This window comes from Salmo trutta, chromosome 5, assembly GCF_901001165.1.
Source record: "Salmo trutta chromosome 5, fSalTru1.1, whole genome shotgun sequence".
In the NCBI taxonomy this organism is placed as follows: domain Eukaryota; kingdom Metazoa; phylum Chordata; class Actinopteri; order Salmoniformes; family Salmonidae; genus Salmo; species Salmo trutta.
In genome coordinates, this window is record NC_042961.1 from 47,678,828 (window position 1) to 47,704,410 (window position 25,583).

General features: G+C 43.8%; 1 protein-coding gene across 1 annotated transcript in view; it reads right to left on the reverse strand.

Moving 5' to 3' along the window:
• Positions 1–25,583, reverse strand: part of LOC115194305 (kin of IRRE-like protein 1) — a 31,391-nt gene that overhangs the window by 1,809 nt on the left and 3,999 nt on the right. The window contains exons 2-15 of the mRNA XM_029753924.1: positions 11,898–12,047; positions 9,744–9,893; positions 9,352–9,509; positions 8,927–9,077; positions 8,367–8,472; positions 7,671–7,819; positions 6,370–6,497; positions 5,256–5,382; positions 4,931–5,031; positions 3,562–3,778; positions 1,948–2,055; positions 1,127–1,254; positions 633–710; positions 8–527 (exon numbers count right to left, since the gene is read on the reverse strand). Of these exons, the coding sequence (XP_029609784.1) occupies positions 8–527; positions 633–710; positions 1,127–1,254; positions 1,948–2,055; positions 3,562–3,778; positions 4,931–5,031; positions 5,256–5,382; positions 6,370–6,497; positions 7,671–7,819; positions 8,367–8,472; positions 8,927–9,077; positions 9,352–9,509; positions 9,744–9,893; positions 11,898–12,047 (2,271 nt within the window). The remainder of the gene's footprint in view (positions 1–7; positions 528–632; positions 711–1,126; positions 1,255–1,947; positions 2,056–3,561; positions 3,779–4,930; positions 5,032–5,255; positions 5,383–6,369; positions 6,498–7,670; positions 7,820–8,366; positions 8,473–8,926; positions 9,078–9,351; positions 9,510–9,743; positions 9,894–11,897; positions 12,048–25,583) is intronic.

The following is a 25,583-nucleotide window of genomic DNA, read 5'->3' on the forward strand; positions in this document are numbered from 1 at the left end:
CCCACACCAGGCCCCACCCCTGGCACAGGGCCCACCCCCGGCCCCACCCCGTACATTTCATAGGATGGACCGGCTTCCAAGGGAGCCAGAGTGGGCGGGGCGAAGCCCATGCGGTAGGGGGTATAGGGGTGAGAGGGATAGCCGTAGTTGTCGTAGGCCAGTTGAGAGGAGTCCAACAGGCTGCAGTCCCCAGGGAAGTCGCTGGTCTGCGGCGGGGGGTTGGGAGGGGGCGGCTGACTCTGCAGAGCCCGGGTGAATGTGTTAAACTGAGCATAGCTGTTATGGGACAGTCTGGAGGGGGGACGGGGGTCGTAACAGCTGGGGCGGCCAGGGGTGTTGAGGGGCCCTGGGCCTGGAGGGCCTCCTCCGCTGGCTGTGGCCCCTGATCCACCAGCACTGCTGCTGACGGAGGCAGCGCCCCCTGGGGTGCTGGAGGGCCGGTAGTCGGAGTAGTGCATGGAGCGGGAGGCGGGACGGCCCTCGTCGTGGGTGGAGGCTCGCACGTTGTAGTAGCCGTTGGTGGGATCCTGGAGAGAGAGAAGAAGACATATTGTAACTAAGGTGTGTGTGGGTGTCCGTGTGAATGTGTGCGTGGGTGCGTACGTGCACGTGTGTGTGTTTGATGATATCACCTTAAGGTCGTACTCCTGGCGTGTGTCTAGAGTGTCGCTGCGTAGGTCCTGTTTCAGTTCTATATCGTCTTTAAAAGGCTGAGAGGAGGGAGAGAAGGGCACAGAAGAGGGCAGAAACTAAACCATCAAACAACGAAAAAACAACAAAGGTGGGGAGGAATCCAACATAAGAGGGGGACCAAAGTAGAAGAAAAAGAGAAAAAGAGAAAGTAACAGATCTAAATTAAGGTTGAAAAAGGGTCATCATAAGTGTTAAAAATGTGAGTATTGTGATTGAAAAGATAGAACAGCAAAAGTTGATACAATTGAGAGGTAAAAATAATTTTAGCATTTCTCCTAAGAGGTTGGTTGTGTAATGTGAGAGCTTCAGAGTACAGGCATCGTTGGAATGATTGAATAAACTTTATTGATCCCCTGAGGGGAAACTTGGGTAACATAAACCAAAGGCAGGACAGTTCAAGGCAACCTGCTGCCCCGTTGTCATGGCAACTCACCGAGTACATGGCCTTGACCATGCGTGATGCCGTGGAAACGCTGCCGGAGTCCTCCTCCAGACTGTGGGTCTCCTTGTTTATTGTCTCTACCTTGATGTCTGGCTTACCCAGCGTGACCCCGCGACGACCTGGAAGCACGGCACAACAGCACAGCACACAGTTGAATACTGCTGAATGTGTCAGGGTCTATTGATTTAGATAGATACAATATGTATACAGTATGTATACGTGCATGTGGGTTATGTGAATAATGGGTTCATATATTGATATCAAATCAAAAATCGAATAAAATTGTATTTGACACATGCGTCTAATACAACAGGTGTAGACCTTACTGTGAAATGCTTACTTACAAGGACTTAACCAACAATGCAGTTCAAGAAATAGAGTTCAGAAAATATTAACTAAATAAACGAAAGTAAAAAAATATAATAAATAGTAACACAATAAAATAACAATAACGAGGGTACAGGTTAGATATCTGAAGGCAATTTAAAGGCCTGAGAGGAGGGAGAGAAGAGGGCAGAAACTAAACCATCAAACAACGAAGAAAAAAAACAAAGGTGGGGAGGAATTCAACATAAGAGGGGGACCAAAGTAGAAGAAAAAGAGAAAAAGAAGAGAAAGTGGCATATCTAAATAACAAGGCTATATACAGGGGGTACCGGTACTGAGATAATGTGTGGGGGTACAGGGTAGATATCTGAAGACAATCAGGTGTATGGTGTTTTTAGGGCATGGGCATCTGAAACATGTATTGGTGTGTGATTGATACTTTCTAGATGGTTTGTCTGTGGGGAATAGATGCAGGTGTCACTCACTGCCTTTGCGCTGCCGGTAGAAGATCAGCACCAGGACTAGTAAACACAGGAACAGCAGGATGGTGCAGCCAACAGTCCCTCCTGCTATTATACCCACTGGGACCTCCTCTGAGAGAGGGAAGATAGGAGAGAGGAGTGGGGAGATCGAGAGGGGGAGGGTAGAGAGGAGGGAGGAAGGAAAGGGGGACGGAAAGAGACAGAGAGAATGGGGAGAGGAGAGATAGAGGAACGGAGAGAGAAGAGGGAGCGAGATAGAGGAAGGGAGAGAGAGAAGGAGAGAGAGAGAGAAACAGTATTCAACACAATACAACATGCAGATTCAGCTAAAACATTGTAATAGAGCAGGTATGAGTATATATATGGTGGTTATTGTTGTTGTTGTATCAAGTTAGGAGAATGAATATAATGGCGGTGAATATAATGGTGGTGAATATAATGGTGGTGAATATAATGGTGGTGTATATAATGGTGATGAATATAATGGTGGTGTATATAATGGTGGTGAATATAATGGTGGTGAATATAATGGTGGTGAATATAATGGTGGTGTATATAATGGTGATGAATATAATGGTGGTGAATATAATGGTGGTGTATATAATGGTGGTGAATATAATGGTGGTGTATATAATGGTGGTGAATATAATGGTGGTGTATATAATGCTGGTGTATATAATGCTGGTGAATATAATGGTGGTGTATATAATGGTGGTGAATATAATGGTGGTGTATATAATGGTGGTGAATATAATGGTGGTGTATATAATGGTGGTGTATATAATGGTGGTGTATATAATGCTGGTGAATATAATGGTGGTGCATATAATGGTGGTGAATATAATGGTGGTGTATATAATGGTGGTGTATATAATGGTGGTGTATATAATGGTGGTGTATATAATGGTGGTGTATATAATGCTGGTGAATATAATGGTGGTGTATATAATGGTGGTGAATATAATGGTGGTGTATATAATGGTGATGAATATAATGGTGGTGTATATAATGGTGGTGTATATAATGGTGGTGAATATAATGGTGGTGTATATAATGGTGGTGAATATAATGGTGGTGTATATAATGGTGATGAATATAATGGTGGTGAATATAATGGTGGTGTATATAATGGTGGTGAATATAATGGTGGTGTATATAATGGTGGTAAATATAATGGTGGTGTATATAATGCTGGTGTATATAATGCTGGTGAATATAATGGTGGTGTATATAATGGTGGTGAATATAATGGTGGTGTATATAATGGTGGTGAATATAATGGTGGTGTATATAATGGTGGTGTATATAATGGTGGTGTATATAATGCTGGTGAATATAATGGTGGTGTATATAATGGTGGTGAATATAATGGTGGTGTATATAATGGTGGTGTATATAATGGTGGTGTATATAATGGTGGTGTATATAATGGTGGTGTATATAATGCTGGTGAATATAATGGTGGTGTATATAATGGTGGTGAATATAATGGTGGTGTATATAATGGTGGTGAATATAATGCTGGTGAATATAATGGTGGTGAATATAATGGTGGTGAATATAATGGTGGTTATTGTTGTTGTTGCTGTTTTTGTTGTTGTTTGTCTCTGGTCATACCAGTCTCCTCCAGAGTGATGATCATGGTCCCGGGTCCGAAGGCGTTCCAGGCGGTACAGTTGTAGGTGGACAGGAAGTCAGCCTCCATGACGTTGTTGATGGTGAGGGTGGAGAGGACAGCCCCTCCCTCAGACAGAGGTTTACTCTGCTCCACCGTGTACCTCTCCAACAGAGTCCCCTTCTCCTTCTCCCATACGTTCTCTTTCCATGCCCACACCTGAAACACAGACAGGCAGGCAGACAGACAGACAGACAGAAAGGCAGACAGACAGACAGGCAGACAGGCAGACAGACAGGCGCAAGTTAACACACCCATATGGACTCCATTGAATTATGTGTACTGACACACACATACATATGCATTAGGCATATACACACATATTTTACACATGCAGGCACACTGTACACACAACTGGGCATACAAAGATGTACACACAGACACATCCCCACTGAAGTAAACAAGCAAGCACATGCAACCATTAAAAACACATTCAGACACACTTACAACGCACACAGAATGAGATTCACACACTACCAACAGCAACTGTTCCAAGCCTAACTATCTCTCTGTCCTTGGACTATAGAGTAACACGTAGTGGTTTCAGAGCTGGTGAGAACCTTACACACTTCCCCAACTTCTAACCCGCTAAAAGCTATTATTCACACTGAAGTATGAAAGAGTATTTAAAAATGCATGAGGCCACATGTTCCTGTAATCTACCATTTATTCTGAAAAACGAGAAACTCTGGCGGAGGCATTTACCGGGACAACAGTTCCAGTCCTTCATATTTTATAACTGCTTTTCTGTCCCTGCATTAAGGACGTACAGTAAGCTGGTACATCAGAGAGAATCAAACTCACAAGGCTTAGAGAGGAGAGACCAACTACACACGGACTGTGTCACAAATAGCACCTTATTCCCTGTACAGTGCACTACTTTTGACCAGGGCACATAGGGTGCACTATGTAGGGAGAAGGGTGCCATTTCAGATGCAGTCACTGCCTGAGAGCATCCGCACCAGAGAGACGAGTGGAGGAGAGGAGATATCAGCCGGTTTCAGACACTGACCGGCTGCACTAGAAGTGTCCCTCGACTAGAAATCTTGTTTTCTTGGTGGGTCTCAGGACAATTCTAAAAGATTTTTGGCGGCTGCCATAAAACAGAAAAGAGTTTGGGAACCGCTGCTAGAGTTTCGACCATGTCAGTCTCATGACGATAAGGTATAGGTGCAAGCTTTTTCACGACCATAATGTACAGGTGGCAATCCCACGACGATAATGCATAGGTAGTAATCTCATGACGATAACGCATAGGTGGTCATGAAAAAGCTTGCAGTAGAGTTTGTACAGTATCGACTGTCCACTTACAATCTTGTCCGGCGGAGGTGTGCTGGCAATGTAGCATTTGACCTCTCCTCTCTCCCCCCTCACCGCATACTGGACGGGCTCACTGGAGATGATGGGGGGACCTGGATAGGAAGAGATAAAGAGAGGGAGCGTGAGAACGATTGAGGGGTGGTACATTCCGCTCCATGTATAAACAAGAATAAACACTACAACAATGAATAGTTTGAAATGGAAGTTGCCCACTCCGGTCTTCATAGCAGTATTAAAGCCTACATCCAATCCTCACACACATTTGAACCATAAACTCAAGCTTATCTATTCTTGTGTGATGTGTGGTGTTCCTTACCGTTGACAGTGAGCGTGACCTCTGTCTCTCCCACTCCGATCCTGGGGACGATGGCCTTACACACGTACTGCCCAGCGTCCGCCTGGCTCACTGACTTCAGGAACAGCTGGTTGTTGTTACTAAGGACCTACACAAGGGATGGTGAGAGAGAGGAACAAACAGAGAGTCAGGAACAAACAGAGAGTCAGGAACAAACAGAGAAAGGGGAACAAACAGAGAGTCAGGAACAAACAGAGAGTCAGGAACAAACAGAGAGTCAGGAACAAACAGAGAGTCAGGATCAAACAGAGAGTCAGGAACAAACAGAGAGTCAGGAACAAACAGAGAGTCAGGAACAAACAGAGAGAGAGGAACAAACAGAGAGTCAGGAACAAACAGAGAGTCAGGAACAAACAGAGAGTCAGGAACAAACAGAGAGTCAGGAACAAACAGAGAGTCAGGAACAAACAGAGAGTCAGGAACAAACAGAGAGTCAGGAACAAACAGAGAGTCGGGAACAAACAGAGAGTAGGGAACAAACAGAGAGTCAGGAACAAACAGAGAGTCAGGAACAAACAGAGAGTCAGGAACAAACAGAGAGTCAGGAACAAACAGAGAGTCAGGAACAAACAGAGAGTCAGGAACAAACAGAGAGTCAGGAACAAACAGAGAGTCAGGAACAAACAGAGAGTCAGGAACAAACAGAGAGAACGACGTGGACAGAAGGAAGGGGGAGTGCGATGATGTGGCCGGACGCCATTCTACTTTTTTAGATATTAAAAGAGAAAGACTTGAGAAAGAAAGAAATGAGAGATAAGAAGAAAGTATACAGACGGGATAGACAAGAAAGGGCGGACGAGATGGTTGTAGTTACTAAGGACCTACACAACGAGAGAGAAAGAGAGAGATGGACAGAGAAGGAATGCAAAAGAGAATCAAATAGAGGTGAAGGAGTGGAAGAGAGACAAATGGAGGAGAGGAGCAAGGGAGCATCAGGAAAAAGCCAGGAGAAAGAGATGGACAGAGCAGGGGGGCAAAAGAGAATAGAGAGACAGAGAGAGACAGAGGGATATAAAAGAAAGGGAGTCTATAAAGATAAAGAGAGCAACAGAAGGAAGAGAGAACTGGTCCTCACCATATTGGAGCCCTTCTTGGTCCAGGTAAGTGTTAGAGGAGGGTTGCCGGCCCATTTGCAGTTCAGATTGACATCAGAGTCTATGTCCACTGTCACTGGCCTGGGCTCCACTACCAGAATAGGACCAACTGGGGAGAGAGAGAGAGAGAGAGAGAGAGAGATTTATTTAACCAGGTCAGCTACTGATAACAAAGTCAAATAAAATACAAAAATGACCAGGTAAAGAGAAATGAAAGACAGACAGACAGACAGACAGACAGACAGACAGACAGACAGACAGACAGACAGACAGACAGACAGACAGAGACAAGAGAGACTGACAGACAGAGACAGAGCCAGACAGAAAGACACACAGACAGACAGAGACAGACAGAAAGACACACAGACATACAGAGAGACTGACAGACAGAGAAAGAGCCAGACAGAAAGACACACAGACATACAGAGAAACAGACAGAGAGAGACAGAGAGAAAGACACACAGACATACAGAGACAGACAGAAACAGAGAGCCAGACAGAAAGACACACAGACATACAGAAAGACACACAGAGAGACAGAGACAGACAGAAAGACACAAAGACAGACAGAGAGACTGACAGACAGAGACAGAGCCAGACAGAAAGACACACAGACATACAGAGAGACAGACAGACAGAGACAGACAGAAAGACACACAGACATACAGAGAGACTGACAGACAGAGAAAGAGCCAGACAGAAAGACACACAGACATACAGAGAAACAGACAGAGAGAGACAGAGAGAAAGACACACAGACATACAGAGAGACAGACAGAAACAGAGAGCCAGACAGAAAGACACACAGACATACAGAGAGACAGACAGACAGACAGACAGACAGACAGACAGACAGACAGACCAGACAGACCAGACAGACAGACAGAGCCAGACAAAAAGACACAGACATACAGAGAGCCAGACAGAAAGACACACAGACATACAGAAAGACACACAGACATACAGAGAGACAGAGACAGACAGAAAGACACAAAGACATACAGAGAGACTGACAGACAGAGACAGAGCCAGACAGAAAGACACACAGACATACAGAGAGACAGACAGACAGAGACAGACAGAAAGACACACAGACATACAGAGAGACAGACAGAAACAGAGAGAGAGACAGATAGAAACAGAGAGAGAGACAGTGACAGAGAGAGAGAGAGAAATAGAGACAGACAGACACACAGACAGCCAGACAGAGAGAGACAGAAAGAGACCGACAGAGAGACAGACAGATGCTATTTGCCAGACATGGAGGTCTAGTCAGACTCACAGTGTACATCGACCAGGATGCTGACGTTGGTTTTGCCCACGGCGTTGAACACTGAGCAGGACACTGGCTCAGTGAAGAAGGAATGGTCAGCTTTGGTGGTGAACACGCTCTCTCTGGCCCCCTGCAGGATCACTCCACCTTTAGCCCACCTGACAAAGAACACACATATTGTATGAATTAACATGCACTGCCAGGTTCGGTTCCCACATGGGGCTAAACACTTGGTCACCTCGACTAACACATGTAGCTACACAAACACAGTACCAGTCAAAAGTTTGGACACACCTACTCATTCAAGGGTTTTTCTTTATTTTTACTATTTTCTACATTGTGGAATAATAGTGAAGATGTCAAAACTATGAAATAACACGTATGGAATCATGTAGTAACCAAAAAAGTGTTTAAAAAAATCGAAATATATTTTATATTTGAGATTCTTCAAAGTAGCCACCCTTTGCCTTGATGACAACTTTGCAGACTCTTGGCATTCTCTCAACCAGCTTCATGAGGAATGCTTACAGTAAAAAATAAAGAAAAAATCTTGAAAGAGTAGGTGTGTCCAAACTTTGGACTGGTACTGCAGATAAACAGAACTATCCAGCCAGACTAATGCACAGCTAGAGAGAGAGACAGACGGACATATACTGGAGACAGACAGAAAGGTGACCAGATATTGTCGGTAGATAGAGGACATACATGTATCCCATGATAGGAGGGTTGGCGGAGGCGGCGCAGGTGAAGGTAACTCTGTCCCCCTCTAGGACGGAGCGAGGCTCGATGGACAGTGTCACCGTGGGGGGGTCTGGAAAGAGAGGACACACAGAGTTACTGAGGCCCAGCGGTAACAGAAACAAATAACAGAGAGAAGGTTGGAGGAGGGGGGCAGAGAGAGATGGTGGAAAAAGAGGGAACCCCCCTCAAGGATCCTGGTCACGTGATCTAAGTGATGTCAGTTTTCATTAGGAGCTGTTGTCTGTGAGTAGCATCAGATATTCAGTCATCTCCGTCTGCCGTGAAAACTATGTCAAGCTAAGGGGACGGTTATGAGGACGGTTATGAACAAGTCGTTAACGATGTCCTTTGAGGGTGACTTACGGTGCACGTTGAGGGTGACTTACGGTGCACGTTGAGGGTGACTTACGGTGCACGTTGAGGGTGACTTACGGTGCACGTTGAGGGTGACTTACGGTGCACGTTGAGGGTGACTTACGGTGCCCGTTGAGGGTGACTTACGGTGCCCGTTGAGGGTGACTTACGGTGCACGTTGAGGGTGACGGTGGTGTGTTTCCCGGCGGGGATAGCCAGGTTACTGGCCACACAGCTGTAGTTCCTCCCTGTGTCTGTGTCCACTGGGTGGATGGGCAGGAAGCTGTGGGTCGTCACCCTCTTCCTGTCTGGGAGCACCTCCTGATGGAGAGAGATGGAGGGAGGGAAAGAAGGAACGAGGATGGGAGGGACAGAAATGGTCAAGAGAGGGGTAACGATGGACTCAAGAGACGACAGCCAATACAACGATGAGAAAAGGAAGGTGTAACACGATCAGTCAGTGACAGTGTGTATGGATTTGAGTGTGTGTGTGTGTGCGTGCGTGCGTGCATGTGATATGTACGTGTGTGTGTGTGCATGTGTGTGTTATAATACTATGTGTTTGTATGTGCACACGATTGTTTCATTGACTCACGGTGGTGCTGACGGCTCCATCTACAGGGATCCCATCTTTCTGCCACTCTATCATGGCAGGGGGCTTGGCCCCGCGGGACACACAGCTCAGGTTATAGTGGTCCCCTGCATTCAGCAGCACCTCAGGGGCCCCGTCTATCACTGGGTCATCTGGGGGAACTGGAGATAGGACGGGGGGGTTACACACATACATGTACTGGAATACACACGCATACACACACGCATACATACACACAACCACACACACAAAATCACACACACACACACACACACACACACACACACACACACACACACACACACACACACACACACACACACACACACACACACACACACACACACACACACACACACAACCACACACACACACACGCAGTTGCTGTATCTTACTGAGGACGGTGAGTTTGGCTCTTCTAGAACGTAGTGCAGCATCAGGGGCCTGACACTCGTACAGGGAGTCATCAGACAGCTCAGCTGAGATAATCTCCAGGTTATACTGGCCCAGCTCCTGCACCCGCAACACCCGGTACCTCGGCCAGGCTGGGGGGAAGGGAGAGAGAGTCAGACATAGGGACGGTCAGTGGAGGCTGGTTAAATGATAAATGAGGAGGGCAGGCTCATTTGGAATGTATTGAAGGTAATGATAAACAAAAAACACCTGTGCAGAATTATTTATGCAAATGCACACCACCATGCACATATTCATATGTATGCGCTCTCTCTCTCTCTCCCCCTCCCTCCCTCCCGCCCTTCCTCCCCCTTCTCTCGCTCTCTCTTCTAGCGCTCACATAGCTCATGTGGTGCTATACATTCTTACCAGCAGGTGGCAGCCATGTTTTCTTTCACCAGCAAGAGAGAAAAATGCATGCATTATGACAACAACGTTTTAGAGGACTCCAAACAGACAGAAATGCTGGTGAAGATTTCATGTCCTTTCTCTTCACAAATAAATTCCATCTGAATCATTCTGTCACAGCAGAATGTACTGTATGTATATCCATGCTTCAAATGAGCTTACCCTCCCATAACCTTGTGTGTCCTTGTACCTGACATATCATGTGTGTCTGTGTGTTGTCTATGCATGTATTTGCATGTGAAATGTCGAGAGAGCGAAAGCTTATGAAAGGGAGAGGGAAAGAGATCAAGGCAGCGAGGGAGAGAGGCAGGGAGAGAGAGCGAAGGAGCGAGGGAGAGAGGCAGGGTGAGAGAGAGCGAGGGAGCGAGGGAGAGAGGCAGGGTGAGAGAGCGAAGGAGCGAGGGAGAGAGGCAGGGTGAGAAAGAGCGAGGGAGCGAGGGAGAGAGGCAGGGTGAGAGAGCGAAGGAGCGAGGGAGAGAGGCAGGGTGAGAAAGAGCGAGGGAGCGAGGCAGGGAGAGAGAGCGAAGGAGCGAGGGAGAGAGGCAGGGTGAGAAAGAGCGAGGGAGCGAGGGAGAGAGGCAGGGAGAGAGAGCGAAGGAGCGAGGGAGAGAGGCAGGGTGAGAGAGAGCGAGGGAGAGAGGGAGCATGTGTATGATGAAACCAGTGTTCATTCACATGTTTCTATTTAAAAGCTTTGGCTTGAAGCACTGAACCATTACAGTATCAATATGATTGAAAGAGAGGGAGACAAAGAGAGAGAGAGAAAGAGAAAGAGAAAGAGAAGGAGGGAGAGAGAGAGAGAGAGAGAGAGAGAGAGAGAGAAAGGGGGAGAGAGAGAGAGGGAGAGAGAGAGAGAGAGAGAGAGAGAGAGACAGAGAGAGAGAGAGAGAGAGAGACAGAGAGAGAGAAAGAGAGAGAGAGAGAGAGAGAGAGAAGAGAGAGAGAGAGAGAGAGAGAGAGAGAGAGAGAGAGAGAGAGAGAGAGAGAGAGAGAGAGAGAGAGAGAGAAGAGAGAGAGAGGGAAAGGAATGGTGAGGGGATGGATGAAGAGGAGCAGCAGAGGAAGGGAGGGACAGAGAAATGAGAGAGGGTTTGAGGGTAAGCAGAGACAAAGAGAGGGAAGAAGAGCGAGTGTGAAGGAGAGGAAAAGAGCGGCAGAGGGGGGGGGGAGAGGGGGAGAGAGGGAGGGATGGAGAATGAAGATGAGTGAGGGGTTGAACAGAGGCAAAGAGAGAGAGAGAGAGAGAGAGAGAGAGAGGGGAGATAGAGGGAGAAAGAGGGAATGAAGAAGGAAGAGAAAGAATGTGAGAAAAGCAATGAGTTAACATTTTTTGGTGTTTTTAACAAGCCTTATTTCTTACAGATAGGGGAGATAGAACATGTGTGATAGAGATGGGTATAGGTATAGAGAAATTGATAAGACAGATAGAGAGAGAGCCTGACATAGAGAAAGAAAGAGAGAGACAAAGAGGGAGAGAGACAAAGAGAAAGAGAGAGAACGAGGGGGAGGGTAGAGATAGAAAGAGGGGGAGAGGTGGTAGAGAAAAGGTAAACACCACAACAGCACAACACGACAGAATGACAGACAAGCGATATACAGAGAGGCCTTTTAAGCAGGGCGACTAGAAATGATGGGTGTTGGGTGTTGTCGGCGGGGGAGGGGGGGTCTTAGAGTTGTTGTAGTCTCACCCCTGAGGTCCTCTCCGATGCCCAGGGCCAGTCCATCCTTGGTCCACTGCACAATGCCCGAGTAGTTAAACACAACACAGGACAGAATCACCCTCTGGCCCAGCACCACCGACTGGTCCGCTGGCTCCTGGGAGAAACGCGCTGTCCACACTGGGGTAGGACAAGGAGGGAGGGAGGAAGGGAAAGGGGGAGCGAGAGGGAGAGAGATGGGGGAGAGAGAGAGAGAAGGGTGCAGAAGCATCAATACAAACCTATAACATCATCATTTTGTTACAAGCCCACAGCTGTGTTGTTGTTAGATTGTTGTTACAGTACATACATACAGCGTCATTATACACAAACTGAGAATAAACTGCGTAAAGGGGCCAGGTAGGTACAGAGAGGTGCATTTCACTCATTAGAGTTTTTGGGTACAATTAGTAGCTAGGCCTAAAAGTTAAATTCTTCTTCATCTACTACGATCTACAATTTCTGATGGTGTGTTTGATATGGTGTCTCGTTCTCCTTCAACTGAAGACAAGGATAACTAGTTGGAGATTGAGGGAGCATTAAGACATCGAGACATAGAAAGATTAGGAAAATAGTGAGAAAAAGATTTCAACAATGGAGAGAGAGAGATAGAGGGGGAACGAGGGAGTGAGACTTGAGCTGACTCAGGAGGAGAAGAGAGGAGAAGAGCGGTAGATCAAACCCTTACGATTTAACCCATCGAGTCTCACCCCATCTCCCAGTCCCTCATGGCTTCCCTGTCTTAAACCTCTCTTTCTATCTTTGTCTCTCTCTCTCTTTCTTTCTTTCTTTCTTTCTTTCTTTCTCTCTCTCTCTCTCTCCATTCCTCCCTACAGTATGAGTCATCTCCCAGGCTTCCTCTCTCTCTCTCTCTCTCTCTCTCTAACGTCTAACTACAGTACATGTCATTGTCTCTACTCCACAGGGCTGTTCCAGCTCTACTGAGAGCCACCGTAGTTCTTTCTGCAATGTAAACCTGTACTGTATTCATCTGATGAAGTGTTGTGACTGCTTGTCCAATATGAAAAAAGTTCTGTTCCATGGAACATAATGACATACGCTGTAATTAAACTGCTCATCAAGACCGCTAAACAATGAGAGAATGACAATCCAAGTCAGATTTATGTCGAGCAGTGTTTTGGTTGTGTTGTTTTGTTTCTCTTGTCCGTCTCTCTCTCCTTCTCCCTCTGAATGCACAGTATACATACAGTGTAATGTACTGTGTTCTTGACTGGACTGGTAAACAATGAAAGAATGGCAATCGAATTGCATTTCTGTCTCACTTATCTGTGATGTTTCTCCCCTCCCTCTGTCTCACTCTCTCTGAATGTGTATAGTTTTTATTAATGTATACATGAAATAACACATATGAAATCATGAAGTAACCAAAAAAGTGTTAAACAAATCAAAATATATTTTAGATTTTAGATTCTTCAAAGTAGCCACCCTTTGCCTTGATGACAGATTTGCACACGCTTGGCATTCTCTCAACCAGCTTCACCTGGAATACTTTTCCAACAGCACTCTATCAATCGCATTCTTGGTCAAATAGCCCTTACACAGCCTGGAGGTGCATTGGGTCATTGTTATGTTGAAAAACAAATGATAGTCCCACTAAGTGCAAACCAGATGGGATGGCATATCGCTGCAGAATGCTGTGGTAGCCATGCTGGTTAAGTGTGCCTTGAATTCTAAATAAATCACTGACAGTATCACCAGCAAAGCACCCCATCACACCTCCTCCTGCATGCTTCACGGTGGGAACCACACATGCAGAGATCATCCGTTCACCTACTCTGCATCTCACAAAGACACGGCAGTTGGAACCAAAAATCTCGAATTTGGACTCATCAGACCAAAGGACAAATTTCCACCGATCTAATGCCCATTGCTCGTGTTTCTTGGCCCAAGCAAGTCTCTTCTTATTATTGGTGTCCTTTAGTAGTGTTTTTTGGCAGCAATTCGACCATGAAGGCCTGATTCACTCAGTCTCCCCTGAACAGTTGATGTTGAGATGTGTCTGTTACTTGAACTCTGTGAAGCCTTTATTTGGGCTGCAATTTCTGACTCTAATGAACTTATCCTCTGCAGCAGTGGTAACTCTGGGTCTTCCTTTCCTGTGGCGGTCCTCATGAGAGCCAGTTTCATCATAGCGCTTGATGGGTTTTGCGACTGCACTTCAGTTCTTGAAATTTTCCGTATTGACTGACCTTCATGTCTTAAAGTAATGATGGACTGTCGTTTCTCTGTGCTTATTTGAGGTGTTCTTGCCATAATATGGACTTGGACTTTTACCAAATAAGGCTATCTTCTGTATACCATCCCTACCTCGTCACAACACAACTGATTGGCTCAAACGCATTAAGAAGGAAAGCAATTCCACAAATTAACAAGGCACACCTGTTAATTGAAATGCATTCCAGGTGACTACCTCATGAACAGGGATGCAAACTGGTGAGGGCCCAAAAGGGTGACACTTTTTGTTGTTGCACTGAAACATGCAAAACATCCCTGCTAATGCAGGTTTTAAGTAATTAAACAAAAAAGAATATGATCTACATGATCAGTCTCTGTGTGTAAAATAAAAAGTGGTTAATGTGAACCTAACTCACAGCTAAAACATGTAAAGAAACCAATCCAATGTTATTTGTTGCCTAGACTTTACTGCAAACGACACTCAAGTCTTGAGAAAAAACAATCCACTAATATTGCAGTTAGCCATGACAGTCTTTATAATAGAACACTTGTGACCACACACATCTAAATATTGCACTTGGGGAAAAAAAACATCTTAAAGTAGAAATAGAATGAAACAAACAGGCATTCTATTTTTTCTCTATTATAGTGGCCACTACAGTAGACATCGATCAAGTGCACAAGGCTACATGTGTGCAAAAATAACATTCACTGAGTTAAAAAATATATAATCTCCCCTCACTCACACAAGTGTTACTGTCGAGTTCAACACAACAAAAACAATATATTTGGGCTGCAGTGCACATTATTACATTGTACCCTTTCTGCCTGTGGACATCTGTTCTACAATGTGCCAGCAAAAGTGAGAAAGAGGGAAAGTGTGTGGTGCTCCTTTCACCTCTATAGTGGCATCCAGTTTAAGCCAGGCCCAGCTCCACTTGATCCCTGAATCTACTTGTTTAACAAGCAACGCCTCATTTTCACTTAATTCTCTCATTCTGAGAATTAACCACATACTATAGAGGGAAAACATTAGTTAACAGGTAGTGGTTAGTTTGTTAGCTAGTCAACATTTCACACAGATTGCCAGGGTCCAGTAAGCAACTAACGCGTTATAACTTGAGGAACGGCAACGTTAACAGTTAATACTATAGCGAATTGGTTAGGTTACTAACGTTAGCTGTCTGACTTTATTAGCCAGCCAATTTTCACACAATAAACTCAATTATTTGATCAGATAAGTTGGCTAATGTTGCTCAACATTTCTCTGGCTAGCTACGGAGAATTCGATCCAGCTAGCAAGATACTTAACAATGCCAATACTTGTTCCACCACACTTTCTTCCTCACCTCAAACTTTCCAAATGCTAGTAGTTTTTTGGTTACAGGTCATGAAGTACGCTTCATCACCTTTTCACCCCCGTCTCCATGGTCAGGCTTCTCAACTAACGTTACCTCTTCATTATCATTCAGGGTACGCGCTGCTGTAACTGGCAAGCTGCCTTTCCAGAGCGCTCGCTGTAACTAGTAAGTTGGTTGTCTCTTCTCTCTTCAGACGCGTGCTGCGCTGCATGCTGTTGTTATGTAAACGATTGGCTGGGCCTACACGAATCACGTAGGTCACCTATTTTGGATTAAAAACGGCGAATTTCACCAAAAGGTGACTACTTTGAAGAATCTCAAATATAAAATATGTTTGATTTGTTTAACACTTTTTTGGTTACTACATGATTCCATAAGTGTTCTTTCATCATTTTGATGTCTTCACTTCACTAGAAAATAGAAAAATAAAGAAAAAACCTGGAATGAGTAGGTGTGTCCAAACTTTTGACTGGTACTGTATATACACTACCGTTCAAAAGTTTGGGGTCACTTAGAAATGTCCTTGTTTTTGAAAGAAAATCAAATTTTTTTGTCCATTAAAATAACACCTCAAATTGATCAGAAATACAGTGTAGACATTGTTAATGTTGTGGTGGTCACTCCAATACATTGACTTTGTTGTCCTTAAGCCATTTTGTCACAATTTTAGAAGTATGCTTGGGGTCATTGTCAATTTGGAAGACCCATTTGCGACCAAGCTTTAACTTCCTGATTGATGTCTTGAGATGTTGCGTCAATATATCCACATAATTGTCCTTACTCATGATGCCATCTATTTTGTGAAGCGCACCAGTCCCTCCTGCAGCAAAGCACCCCCACAACATGTGCTTCATGGTTGGGATGGTGTTCTTCGGCTTGCAAGCATCCCCCTTTTTCCTCCAAACATAACGATGGTCATTATGGCCAAACGGTTCTATTTTGTTTCATCAGACCAGAGGACATTTCTCTAAAAAGTACGATCTTTGTCCCCATGTGCACTTACAAACCGTAGTCTGGCTTTTTTATGGTGGTTTTGGAGCAGTAGCTTCTTCCTTGCTGAGCGGCCTTTCAGGTTATGTCGATATAGGACTCGTTTTACTGTGGATATAGATACTTTTGAACCCATTTCCTCCAGCATCTTCACAAGGTCCTTTGCTGTCGTTCTGGGATTGATTTGCACTTTTCGCACCAAAGTACGTTCATCTCTAGGAGACAGAACGCGTCTCCTTCCTGAGAGGTATGACGGCTGCGTGGTCCCATGGTGTTTATACTTGCGTACTATTGTTTGTACAGATGAACGTAGTACCTTCAGGCATTTGGAAATTGCTCACAAGGATGAACCAGATGTGTGTAGGTCTACATTTTTTTTCTGAGGTCTTGGCTGATTTGTTTTGATTTTCCCATGATGTCAAGCAAAGAGGCACTGAGTTTGAAGGTAGGCCTTGAAATACATCCACAGGTACACCTCCAATTGACTCAAATGATGTCAATTAGCCTATCAGAAGCTTCTAAAGCCAAGACATCATTTTCTGGAATTTTCCAAGCTGTTTAAAGGCACAGTCAATTTAGTGTATGTAAACTTCTGACCCACTGGAATTGTGATACAGTGAATTATAAGTGAAATAATCTGTCTGTAAACAATTGTTGGAAAAATTACTTGTGTCATGCACAAAGTAGATGTCCTAACCGACTTGCCAAAACTATAGTTTGTGAACAAGAAATTTGTGGAGTGGTTGAAAAACGAGTTTTAATGACGCCAACCTAAGTGTATGTAAACTTACGACTTCAACTGTACATACATATATACTGTTGTACATGCCATGTTTTAATACTGCTTTCTCTCTATGTCTTTCTGAAATGACTGTATACTATACATACATAATATATGTATATAATATATGTCCTTTACCCATACTGCTTTCTATTTCGGTGGTCCTCCTCCTCCTCCTCTTCTGGTTGGAGGGGGTTTAGAGCCACACTGTCACAACCAATTTATCACATTAAATATCAGTCCTCTAGCACTTTCACTCGCTCTCCCCAGTTCCCTCTCTCTCTCACTCTCTGAACCCTCCAGCGTTCCTCTGTAGGTCCTAATCTCTCTCACTTTCTTAACAACTGGCATATGCCTGCTCATCCCTCTATGACCCCAAGTCTGTCTCTCTAACTCCCTCCAATTCTCTATCTTTCTATCTCTCCCTTTTTCATGTGTGGGCATACTGTACCCCCTCAAAACCTGATTGAATGTGTGTAATTCGAGGAGGTAGCCTACAGTATGCCTGATATCATGAAAAACACAGTCATGTGTAAAAAATGTCCCGGACAATAATAGCAATGGCTTCTGACAGAAGCAGAACATAAACGATTCCAAAGAGAAAGAACAAACATCATGTTCATACAAACAATGTGCATTTGTATGTCTAGCATAGGCCTACTACAAGTAAATCACAGACGAAAATTGAAAAGAGCAGTGGTCCTAGACTTGAGCCCTGTGGCACATCACGTTAAAGAAAAGGCTGCTTTGAAAGTGACAATGTCAATGTGATCCACCATTAGTCCAAATGTAAGCCATGGGATGACTACGAATACCTCTGAATTAGGCTCTTATCCAGTCAGATCAAATCAACGTAGCTCGCTAGAAATGCTATCTGATCTGTTAACCTCCTCTGACCACTGAGTATAAGGCTAGAACTAAGGACCAAACAGCCCCAGGGCAGACAAGGCATCACTCCCTCTACCTTAAACACCACTGGACAAGGTATTCCCTTCACTGTCATCTAAGAAACCACAAACAAGATCCACACTGGGACTATGGGGAGGCTATTTTAATAGCTTGACAATGAGAGCACACAATACCTTCCCAGGTAATGCTAGGCCTCCATTAGGGGCAAACTGAAAATACGGTCCATATCATACCATAAACCATATCAATATGTTATATGCTCTGTGTATGTCCATACCACTTACTCATATAATTCTTCAATGTGTGTGTGTCTGAGTAGGAGACAATGAGAAAAAAGCTATAGAAAGAGAGAGAGAGAGGTAGATAGGAAGAAAGAAAAAACAGGAGAGAGAGAGAGCGAGAGTGAGAGAGGGAGAGGTAGATAGGAAGAAAGAAAAGACAGAAGAGAGAGAGAAAGAGAGAGGTAGATAGGAAGAAAGAAAAGACAGAAGAGAGAGAGAGAGCTCTTGTATTCTTCCATTATGTGGGTTATGCTGCAGTGACAAATTTAGAGTGTCCTGATTTCCTTGAGTCAGTGATCCCCAGATACCATCGAGAGACTCCGAGTACCCTGACCGCACAAAGACATGGTCACAAAGTACCCTGAACGCACACACACACACACACACAGTTTCACAGAGCCCTTATGAAACAGACACACGAACGCACACACAACCAAACCTCTGCCACACAGACATATGATGACATACTATACCGTGGCCTCACAAACACACCCACGGTCAAACCTAACCCTGACCATTGACCACATAAAAATAGCATACCCTGTCAACACACACACATAAACACACACGTCAAACCAAACATCGACCACATTGACTGTCTATCTATAACATGTGGTCGAATAGACACATCATGGTCACCAAACCCTATCCACACAGACACAACGACAAGCCAAGCCCTGCTGTCAACAAAGCCATATTGACACACCACAGCCTGAGCACACAGTGAAACGGTACGAAGAGCTGCAATTAACACCTCTTGTGCCTCACAATCCCTTAATCTTAACAATAACACAACATGTTACAGACTTGCCCTATTAGCTGTGTGTGAAATATTGTGTGAAAACTATTCCAGCCACCCTGCTAAGAGGAATGCCATCAGGACAGATAACATTCATCTTTAATTGCTAGAGAGGATGCCCTCGGATATCTCACCACATATATGTCATGAAGTTTTACTGTCTCCTGAGCAACAAAGGGCTACAGTATGATGTCATGACGTCAGGGCTTTGTCTGATGTGCCTGAATGAATTGAGTGCATTTCATTAATCCTTTTAAAGCAATAACGTTTTGATAAAATTACATTTGTATGGATTTACTAATCAATCAAAGTATCTCTATCTGTCTATCTATCTCTATATTGCTCCCTATCTATCCCTCTCTCTCTCCCTCGCTCAGTCCTTCTACCGTTCTCTCCCTCTTTCCACTCTAGCCAATCCTGCTCTGTCGTTGGATCACAGACATCACCATAGCAACAGCTGACGTCTAAAGTAACTGCCCCCCAAAAAGTTTTTGTGTGTAAGTGTGTGTGTGTGTGTGTGTGTATGTCTGTGTGTGTGTGTGTGTGTGTGTGTGTGTGTGTGTGTGTGTGTGTGTGTGTGTGTGTGTGTGTGTGTGTCTGACGAAACCCTCCCTTGTGTCTGATACACCCATTTTCTGCAAACCATTAATCATGACCTCATCCCTCTACCTATCCAATTAATTGTCCAGCCCGCTTTTGTCTCTTTCTCTCTTTCATTCTCTCTTTGTTTGTCTTTCTCTCTCTCTATTCCCTTTCAGCTCATATTATCCGCTTTCACTATGTTAACCATTCAATATGGAATACGTCTCTCCTATATGTGGACTGCAGTTGGTGATATTTAAAATGCAGAACAAGCAAAGATGTGGAAGCGTGACAGAACTGTGATGAAGATGAGGATGATTAGAGTTTTGAGGATAAGGGCACAATGACAAAGTTAGGAGTGCAACTGTCGCTGCCTGACGCCACCTGAGTCTAACTGACAATAACCACATGGAGGCATGGCAGACTAGACTGGGCATAACCTATCGCAATGGTAATACTGCTATATGGCTATAAGGATAGAGGGAGAGAAAGGATAGAGGAATGAAAGGATAGATGGAGAGAAAGGATAGAGGAATGAAAGGATAGATGAGAGAAAGGATAGAGGGAGGGACAGTTTAGAGGGAGAGAAAGGATAGAGGGAGAGAAAGAATAGAGATAAAGGATAGAAGGAGATAAATGATAGAGGGAGAGAGGATAGAGGAATGAAAAGATAGAGTGAGAGAAAGGATAGAGGAATGAAAAGATAGAGGAGAGAAAGGATAGAGATAAAGGGTAGCGGGAGAGAAAGGATAGAGGAATGAAAGGATAGAGGGAGAGAAAGGATAGAGGAATGAAAGGATAGAGGGAGAGAAATGATAAAGGATAGAGGGAGAGAAAGTTTAGAGGGAGAGAAAGGATAGAGAGAGAGAAAGGATAGAGAGAGAAAGAATAGAGGGAGAGAAAGGATAGAGGAATTAATGTTTAGAGGGAGAGAAAGGATAGAGATAAAGATAGAGGGAGAGAAAGGATAGAGATAAAGATAGAGGGAGAGAAAGGATAGAGGGAGAGAAAGGATAGAGAGAGAAAGGATAGTGATAAAGGATAGAGGGAGAGAAAGTTTAGAGGGAGAGAAAGGATAGAGAGAAAGAAAGGATAGAGGGAGAGAAAGGATAGAGGAATTAATGTTTAGAGGGAGAGAAAGGATAGAGACAGAAAGGATAGAGGGAGAGAAAGGATAGTGGAATGAAATGATAGAGGGAGAGAAAGGATAGAGATAAAGATAGAGGGAGAGAAAGGATAGAGGGAGAGAAAGGATAGAGGGAGAGAAAGGATAGAGAGAGAAAGGATAGTGATAAAGGATAGAGGGAGAGAAAGTTTAGAGGGAGAGAAAGGATAGAGAGAAAGAAAGGATAGAGGGAGAGAAAGGATAGAGAGAGAAAGGATAGAGGGAGAGAAAGGATAGAGAGAGAAAGGATAGAGGGAGAAAAAGGATAGAGAGAAAAATGATAGAGGGAGAAAAAGGATAGAGAGAGAAACGATAGAGGGAGTGAAGGAGGGACCATGCTGTCATCATGTTAGTCAATACACAAAGGTGACTGGCCTGAGGTGGAGAAAGAACAGGGGGAAGAAAAGGAGAAAGAGAAAGAAGCATTGTGTCAATTTTTTCCTTCTCTCTCATCTTACCTCTTTATCCTCCCCTTTATCACTCGTAGACCCCTCTCTTTCCCTTTCCTTTGTCACCATGTACCCCCGGTTCCTTCCCTTTCTCTCCCAGTTCTCTTGCTTTCTTTCCTTTGTCTGTCCAGTGGCACATACAAAGAAATAATCACGCCCTCCCTCCCTCAGTCTATCTCTCCATTTTCCCTCTCTACTTCTCCATCACGCCTCCTATCTTATTTATTTCCCTTGTTCCTTCTCTTTATTTCTCGCTCCCTCTATCCATGCAGACCCTGGTAAAATGGTTGCCATAGAAACAGATTTATTTGGAAATGGAGGGAAGATAATTATTTCCTCTCTCTCTCCATTTGTCGCTCTGTGTGTATGTTTTTTTCTCTCTAGCCTCTTCTCCAGGGCTAATCACCCATATTTCACATCTCAAGTGCTGTATTTGTATTGAACCACCATTACAGACATTGTTACCATGGCTACAGCCAGTGAGGACCACTGACACAATGATAGACACAGTGGCCATGGCAACCCCTTGTGATCAGTGTAGGGTAATATGATAATTCATGGTCAAAGTGTCTGACACGTTAACAGGACCAGAGGAATATGCCTGGGCTTTTCACAACCCTTCTCCTTAAAATAAGCCAGCCCCGGCCCTCCATTGTGAAACGAGCACGTGAATGAGTGACAAAAGAATACTTGAGGGTAACCAAGGGTGACAACCCTGATCAAGGGCTACGCGATACACAAATATCAAAGTGGTTGTATTATACTAAGCTAGATCCTTGTTCTAGAATATTGTAATTCAAAATCTGAATTAGGTAGCAAAATCAATACGGTTATGAATCAATATTTCACCACAGGGGTTTCCAAACTATGTTTAGTTGTGGCCTACCCTGTGACCCACCACATAAACAAACAATATGCTGTATCCAGCCAGACCTCAGTCTATCACCGCGAACCGCCCATACCTTGACCTACCCAACCTAAGGGAAACACTGATTTAACTATTCAAATAGCCGAGGTTCTATGTTCAGTGCTTTCCATAACTCACACTCTTCAAGGTCTACTTTAATTCAATCCAGTTCAATCTAATTGTATTAGTATGTCGCTTCTTACAATGTCATCCGTCACAAACAATCTAATAAAAGCTGGGGCCTTGACCCCTGGAGCGATGTTAGGTTATATATTCATGGGCCAGGCCACACACCCCTGGATCACTAACATCTGCAGGCTGTCGAGGAGGAGGTGTATGGCTATAGCAACACACTATGTAAAGGGCTTAATAGCAACGTGCTAACCTACAGGTGTGTATCGTTGCAAAATTGAAGGATTTCTCCATTGAAAGTCTACTGTAAGCTCAATAGTTTAACAGTTATTTGCGAAATGTTTACATGTTAACGAGCATTGGAATGGAATTTATGTGGATAAGCTGTATGTAACCATATCCTTCTCCCCCCTAAAAGTTTTTCTGGTTAACCTGACTATTTCCTCGCAGGCTAAACGGCTGTACGGATAGCAGTGTAGACCAGCCAATAAGCTTATTAGTTAGTTGGCTAGCTGTAATGTTGTTATTGTAGAGAGGGAGAGAGAGATGGATGGAGCGACACAAATCTCCCTCCCCTTCTCGAGGAGAAACTCAGCGAGGGAGAAATGAAATGACATCATCACCCGTCGGCCACATTCCTACAGGGTGAGGAGGGAGGGTTAGAGGGATGGAGGGAAGGAGGGAGGGGGATTGGGGGACAGTGGGCGAAGCGGGGGAAGGGGAAATGTCCCAAAACGTTTTAGGAGAAAAACACGACCCACAACAGCATTGAGTCCCTCTCCTGTGTGTGTGTGTGTGTGTGTGCATGTGTACGTGTCTGTCTCTGTGTGTGTGTGTCTTCAGTACAGGGTTTCTGTACTCTTCCTTCATCATGTGCTCCCTCTTTTAATTCATGTGCTTCTTCTGACCCCTCCCCCTCTCCTTTCCTCTCCTCCACTGACTAAAGGAATGTGAGAACCACATCTGGAACTTATTAGAGAGAGAGAGAGAGAGAGAGAGAGAGAGAAAGAAAGAGAAAGAAAGAAAGAAAGAAAGAAAGAAAGAAAGAAAGAAAGAAAGAAAGAAAGAAAGAAAGAAAGAAAGAAAGAAAGAAAGAGAGAGAAAAAGGCTGAGGGGTAAATGGAAATAGAGGAAGAGGGGAAAATATTTTAAAAAGTATGAAGGGACAGATAGAAAGACAGAGAAGGGAATCGAGCTTAGCTAGCAGAAAGAAGGAAGATGAGAAATGGAAGGACGGAGAGCAGGGAGAGAGAAAAATGGATGGAGGGAGAAAAATACATCTGAATTGAAGAGGGAGAAGGCGAGAAGTTTCAAAAGCGATTAATGCCAATTAATTCTAGTCTAAGCCAAGGCATGTGCAGAGGCATCTTCCAAGGACCCGGAGCTCAGGGAAGGAGGGAGAGGCCTCAGATGTGGGTTAAAGAATTCTGATCTGAGCGTAGCCCTTTGAACTCGCTCTTCCATATTCTCTGTGAATGAGGTGTGTGTGTGTGTGTGTGTGTGGCTAGCTGTCCCCACAGAGGAGCCAGTCAGGCTTGAGTAATCGTCCCTTTCTCTCCCCCTGGTCCACCCCTCCCCTCTCTCCCTGCCTCTCTCTCTCGCTTTCTTTCTTTTCATCCCCCCATCCCCCACTACAGCCACCCACCAAAAAACTATAATCTGTCTTGTTCTGGCCCCCTTGACTTTACCCACCTGCCCCCCCCCCCCCCCCCCCCCCCCCCCACGCCCCAACCACAACTTTTTGTCACCCTTCCCCCACCCCCAAAATATGCTCGGCATAATGTAGACACAGTTTAAAAACATGGCAAAGAGGCTGAGTCATATGTGATAAACTTGGCTCTTTCTCTCTTTCTCTCTCTCTCTTTCGGTTTCTATCGCTTTCTTTCTCTCTTGCTCTGTCTCGCTTTGTGGATTCTTACAGAGAACATATTACGAGAATGTTTCCAGAACTCCATTTGTTTGCCCAGTTAAACAGATGATAAATGTAGTAGAGGCTTTAACTCCTACTGCTATATGACTTTGAATTATCATAACCGAATGGCTGGCTGTAATTTTGAGCTACATAATGCGTAATATAATTTGTTACAGTGGTTTAGATCATTTTATATATTAGTATAAAGTGGACAATGAGCCTCATCTAATTTGTAGCTTTTTTTCCTAGAACAAACATACTAATACAGTCATACTATTATGACAAATAGTTTTACCAAACAAACATGCACCAAAGCATCAAGTCACATGGTGTTGACAGTGAAAGTAACACTGTAGCACAGCCATAACTAACGTGCCAAAAATGCTAAGCATTCCTTGATTACATTCTGGAATTGTGAGTATGGTTCAAAACCTTACAGCTAGATCCACATTATGAATAGATCTACATTATAATTAGATCCACATTATGAATAGATCCACATTATGAATTAGATCCACATTATGAATTAGATCCACATTATGAATAGATCCACATTATGATTAGATCTACATTATGAATTAGATCCACATTATGAATAGATCCACATTATGAATAGATCCACACTATGAATAGATCCACATTATGATTAGATCCACATTATGATTAGATCCACATTATGATTAGATCCACATTATGAATTAGATCCACATTATGATTAGATCCACATTATGAATAGATCCACATTATGAATTAGATCCACATTATGAATTAGATCCACATTATGATTAGATCCACATTATGATTAGATCCACATTATGAATAAGATCCACATTATGAATTAGATCCACATTATGAATTAGATCCACATTATGAATTAGGTCCATATTATGAATTAGATCCACATTATGATTAGATCCACATTATGAATTAGATCCACATTATGAATTAGATCCACATTATGAATTAGATCCACATTATGATTAGATCCACATTATGAATTAGATCCACATCATGAATTAGATCCAAATTATGAATTAGATCCACATTATGATTAGATCCACATTATGAATTAACATTATGAATTAGATCCACATTATGATTAGATCCACATTATGAATAGATGCACATTATGATTAGATCCACATTATGAATAGATCCACATTATGAATTAGATCCACATTATGAATTAGATCCACATTATGAATATATCCAC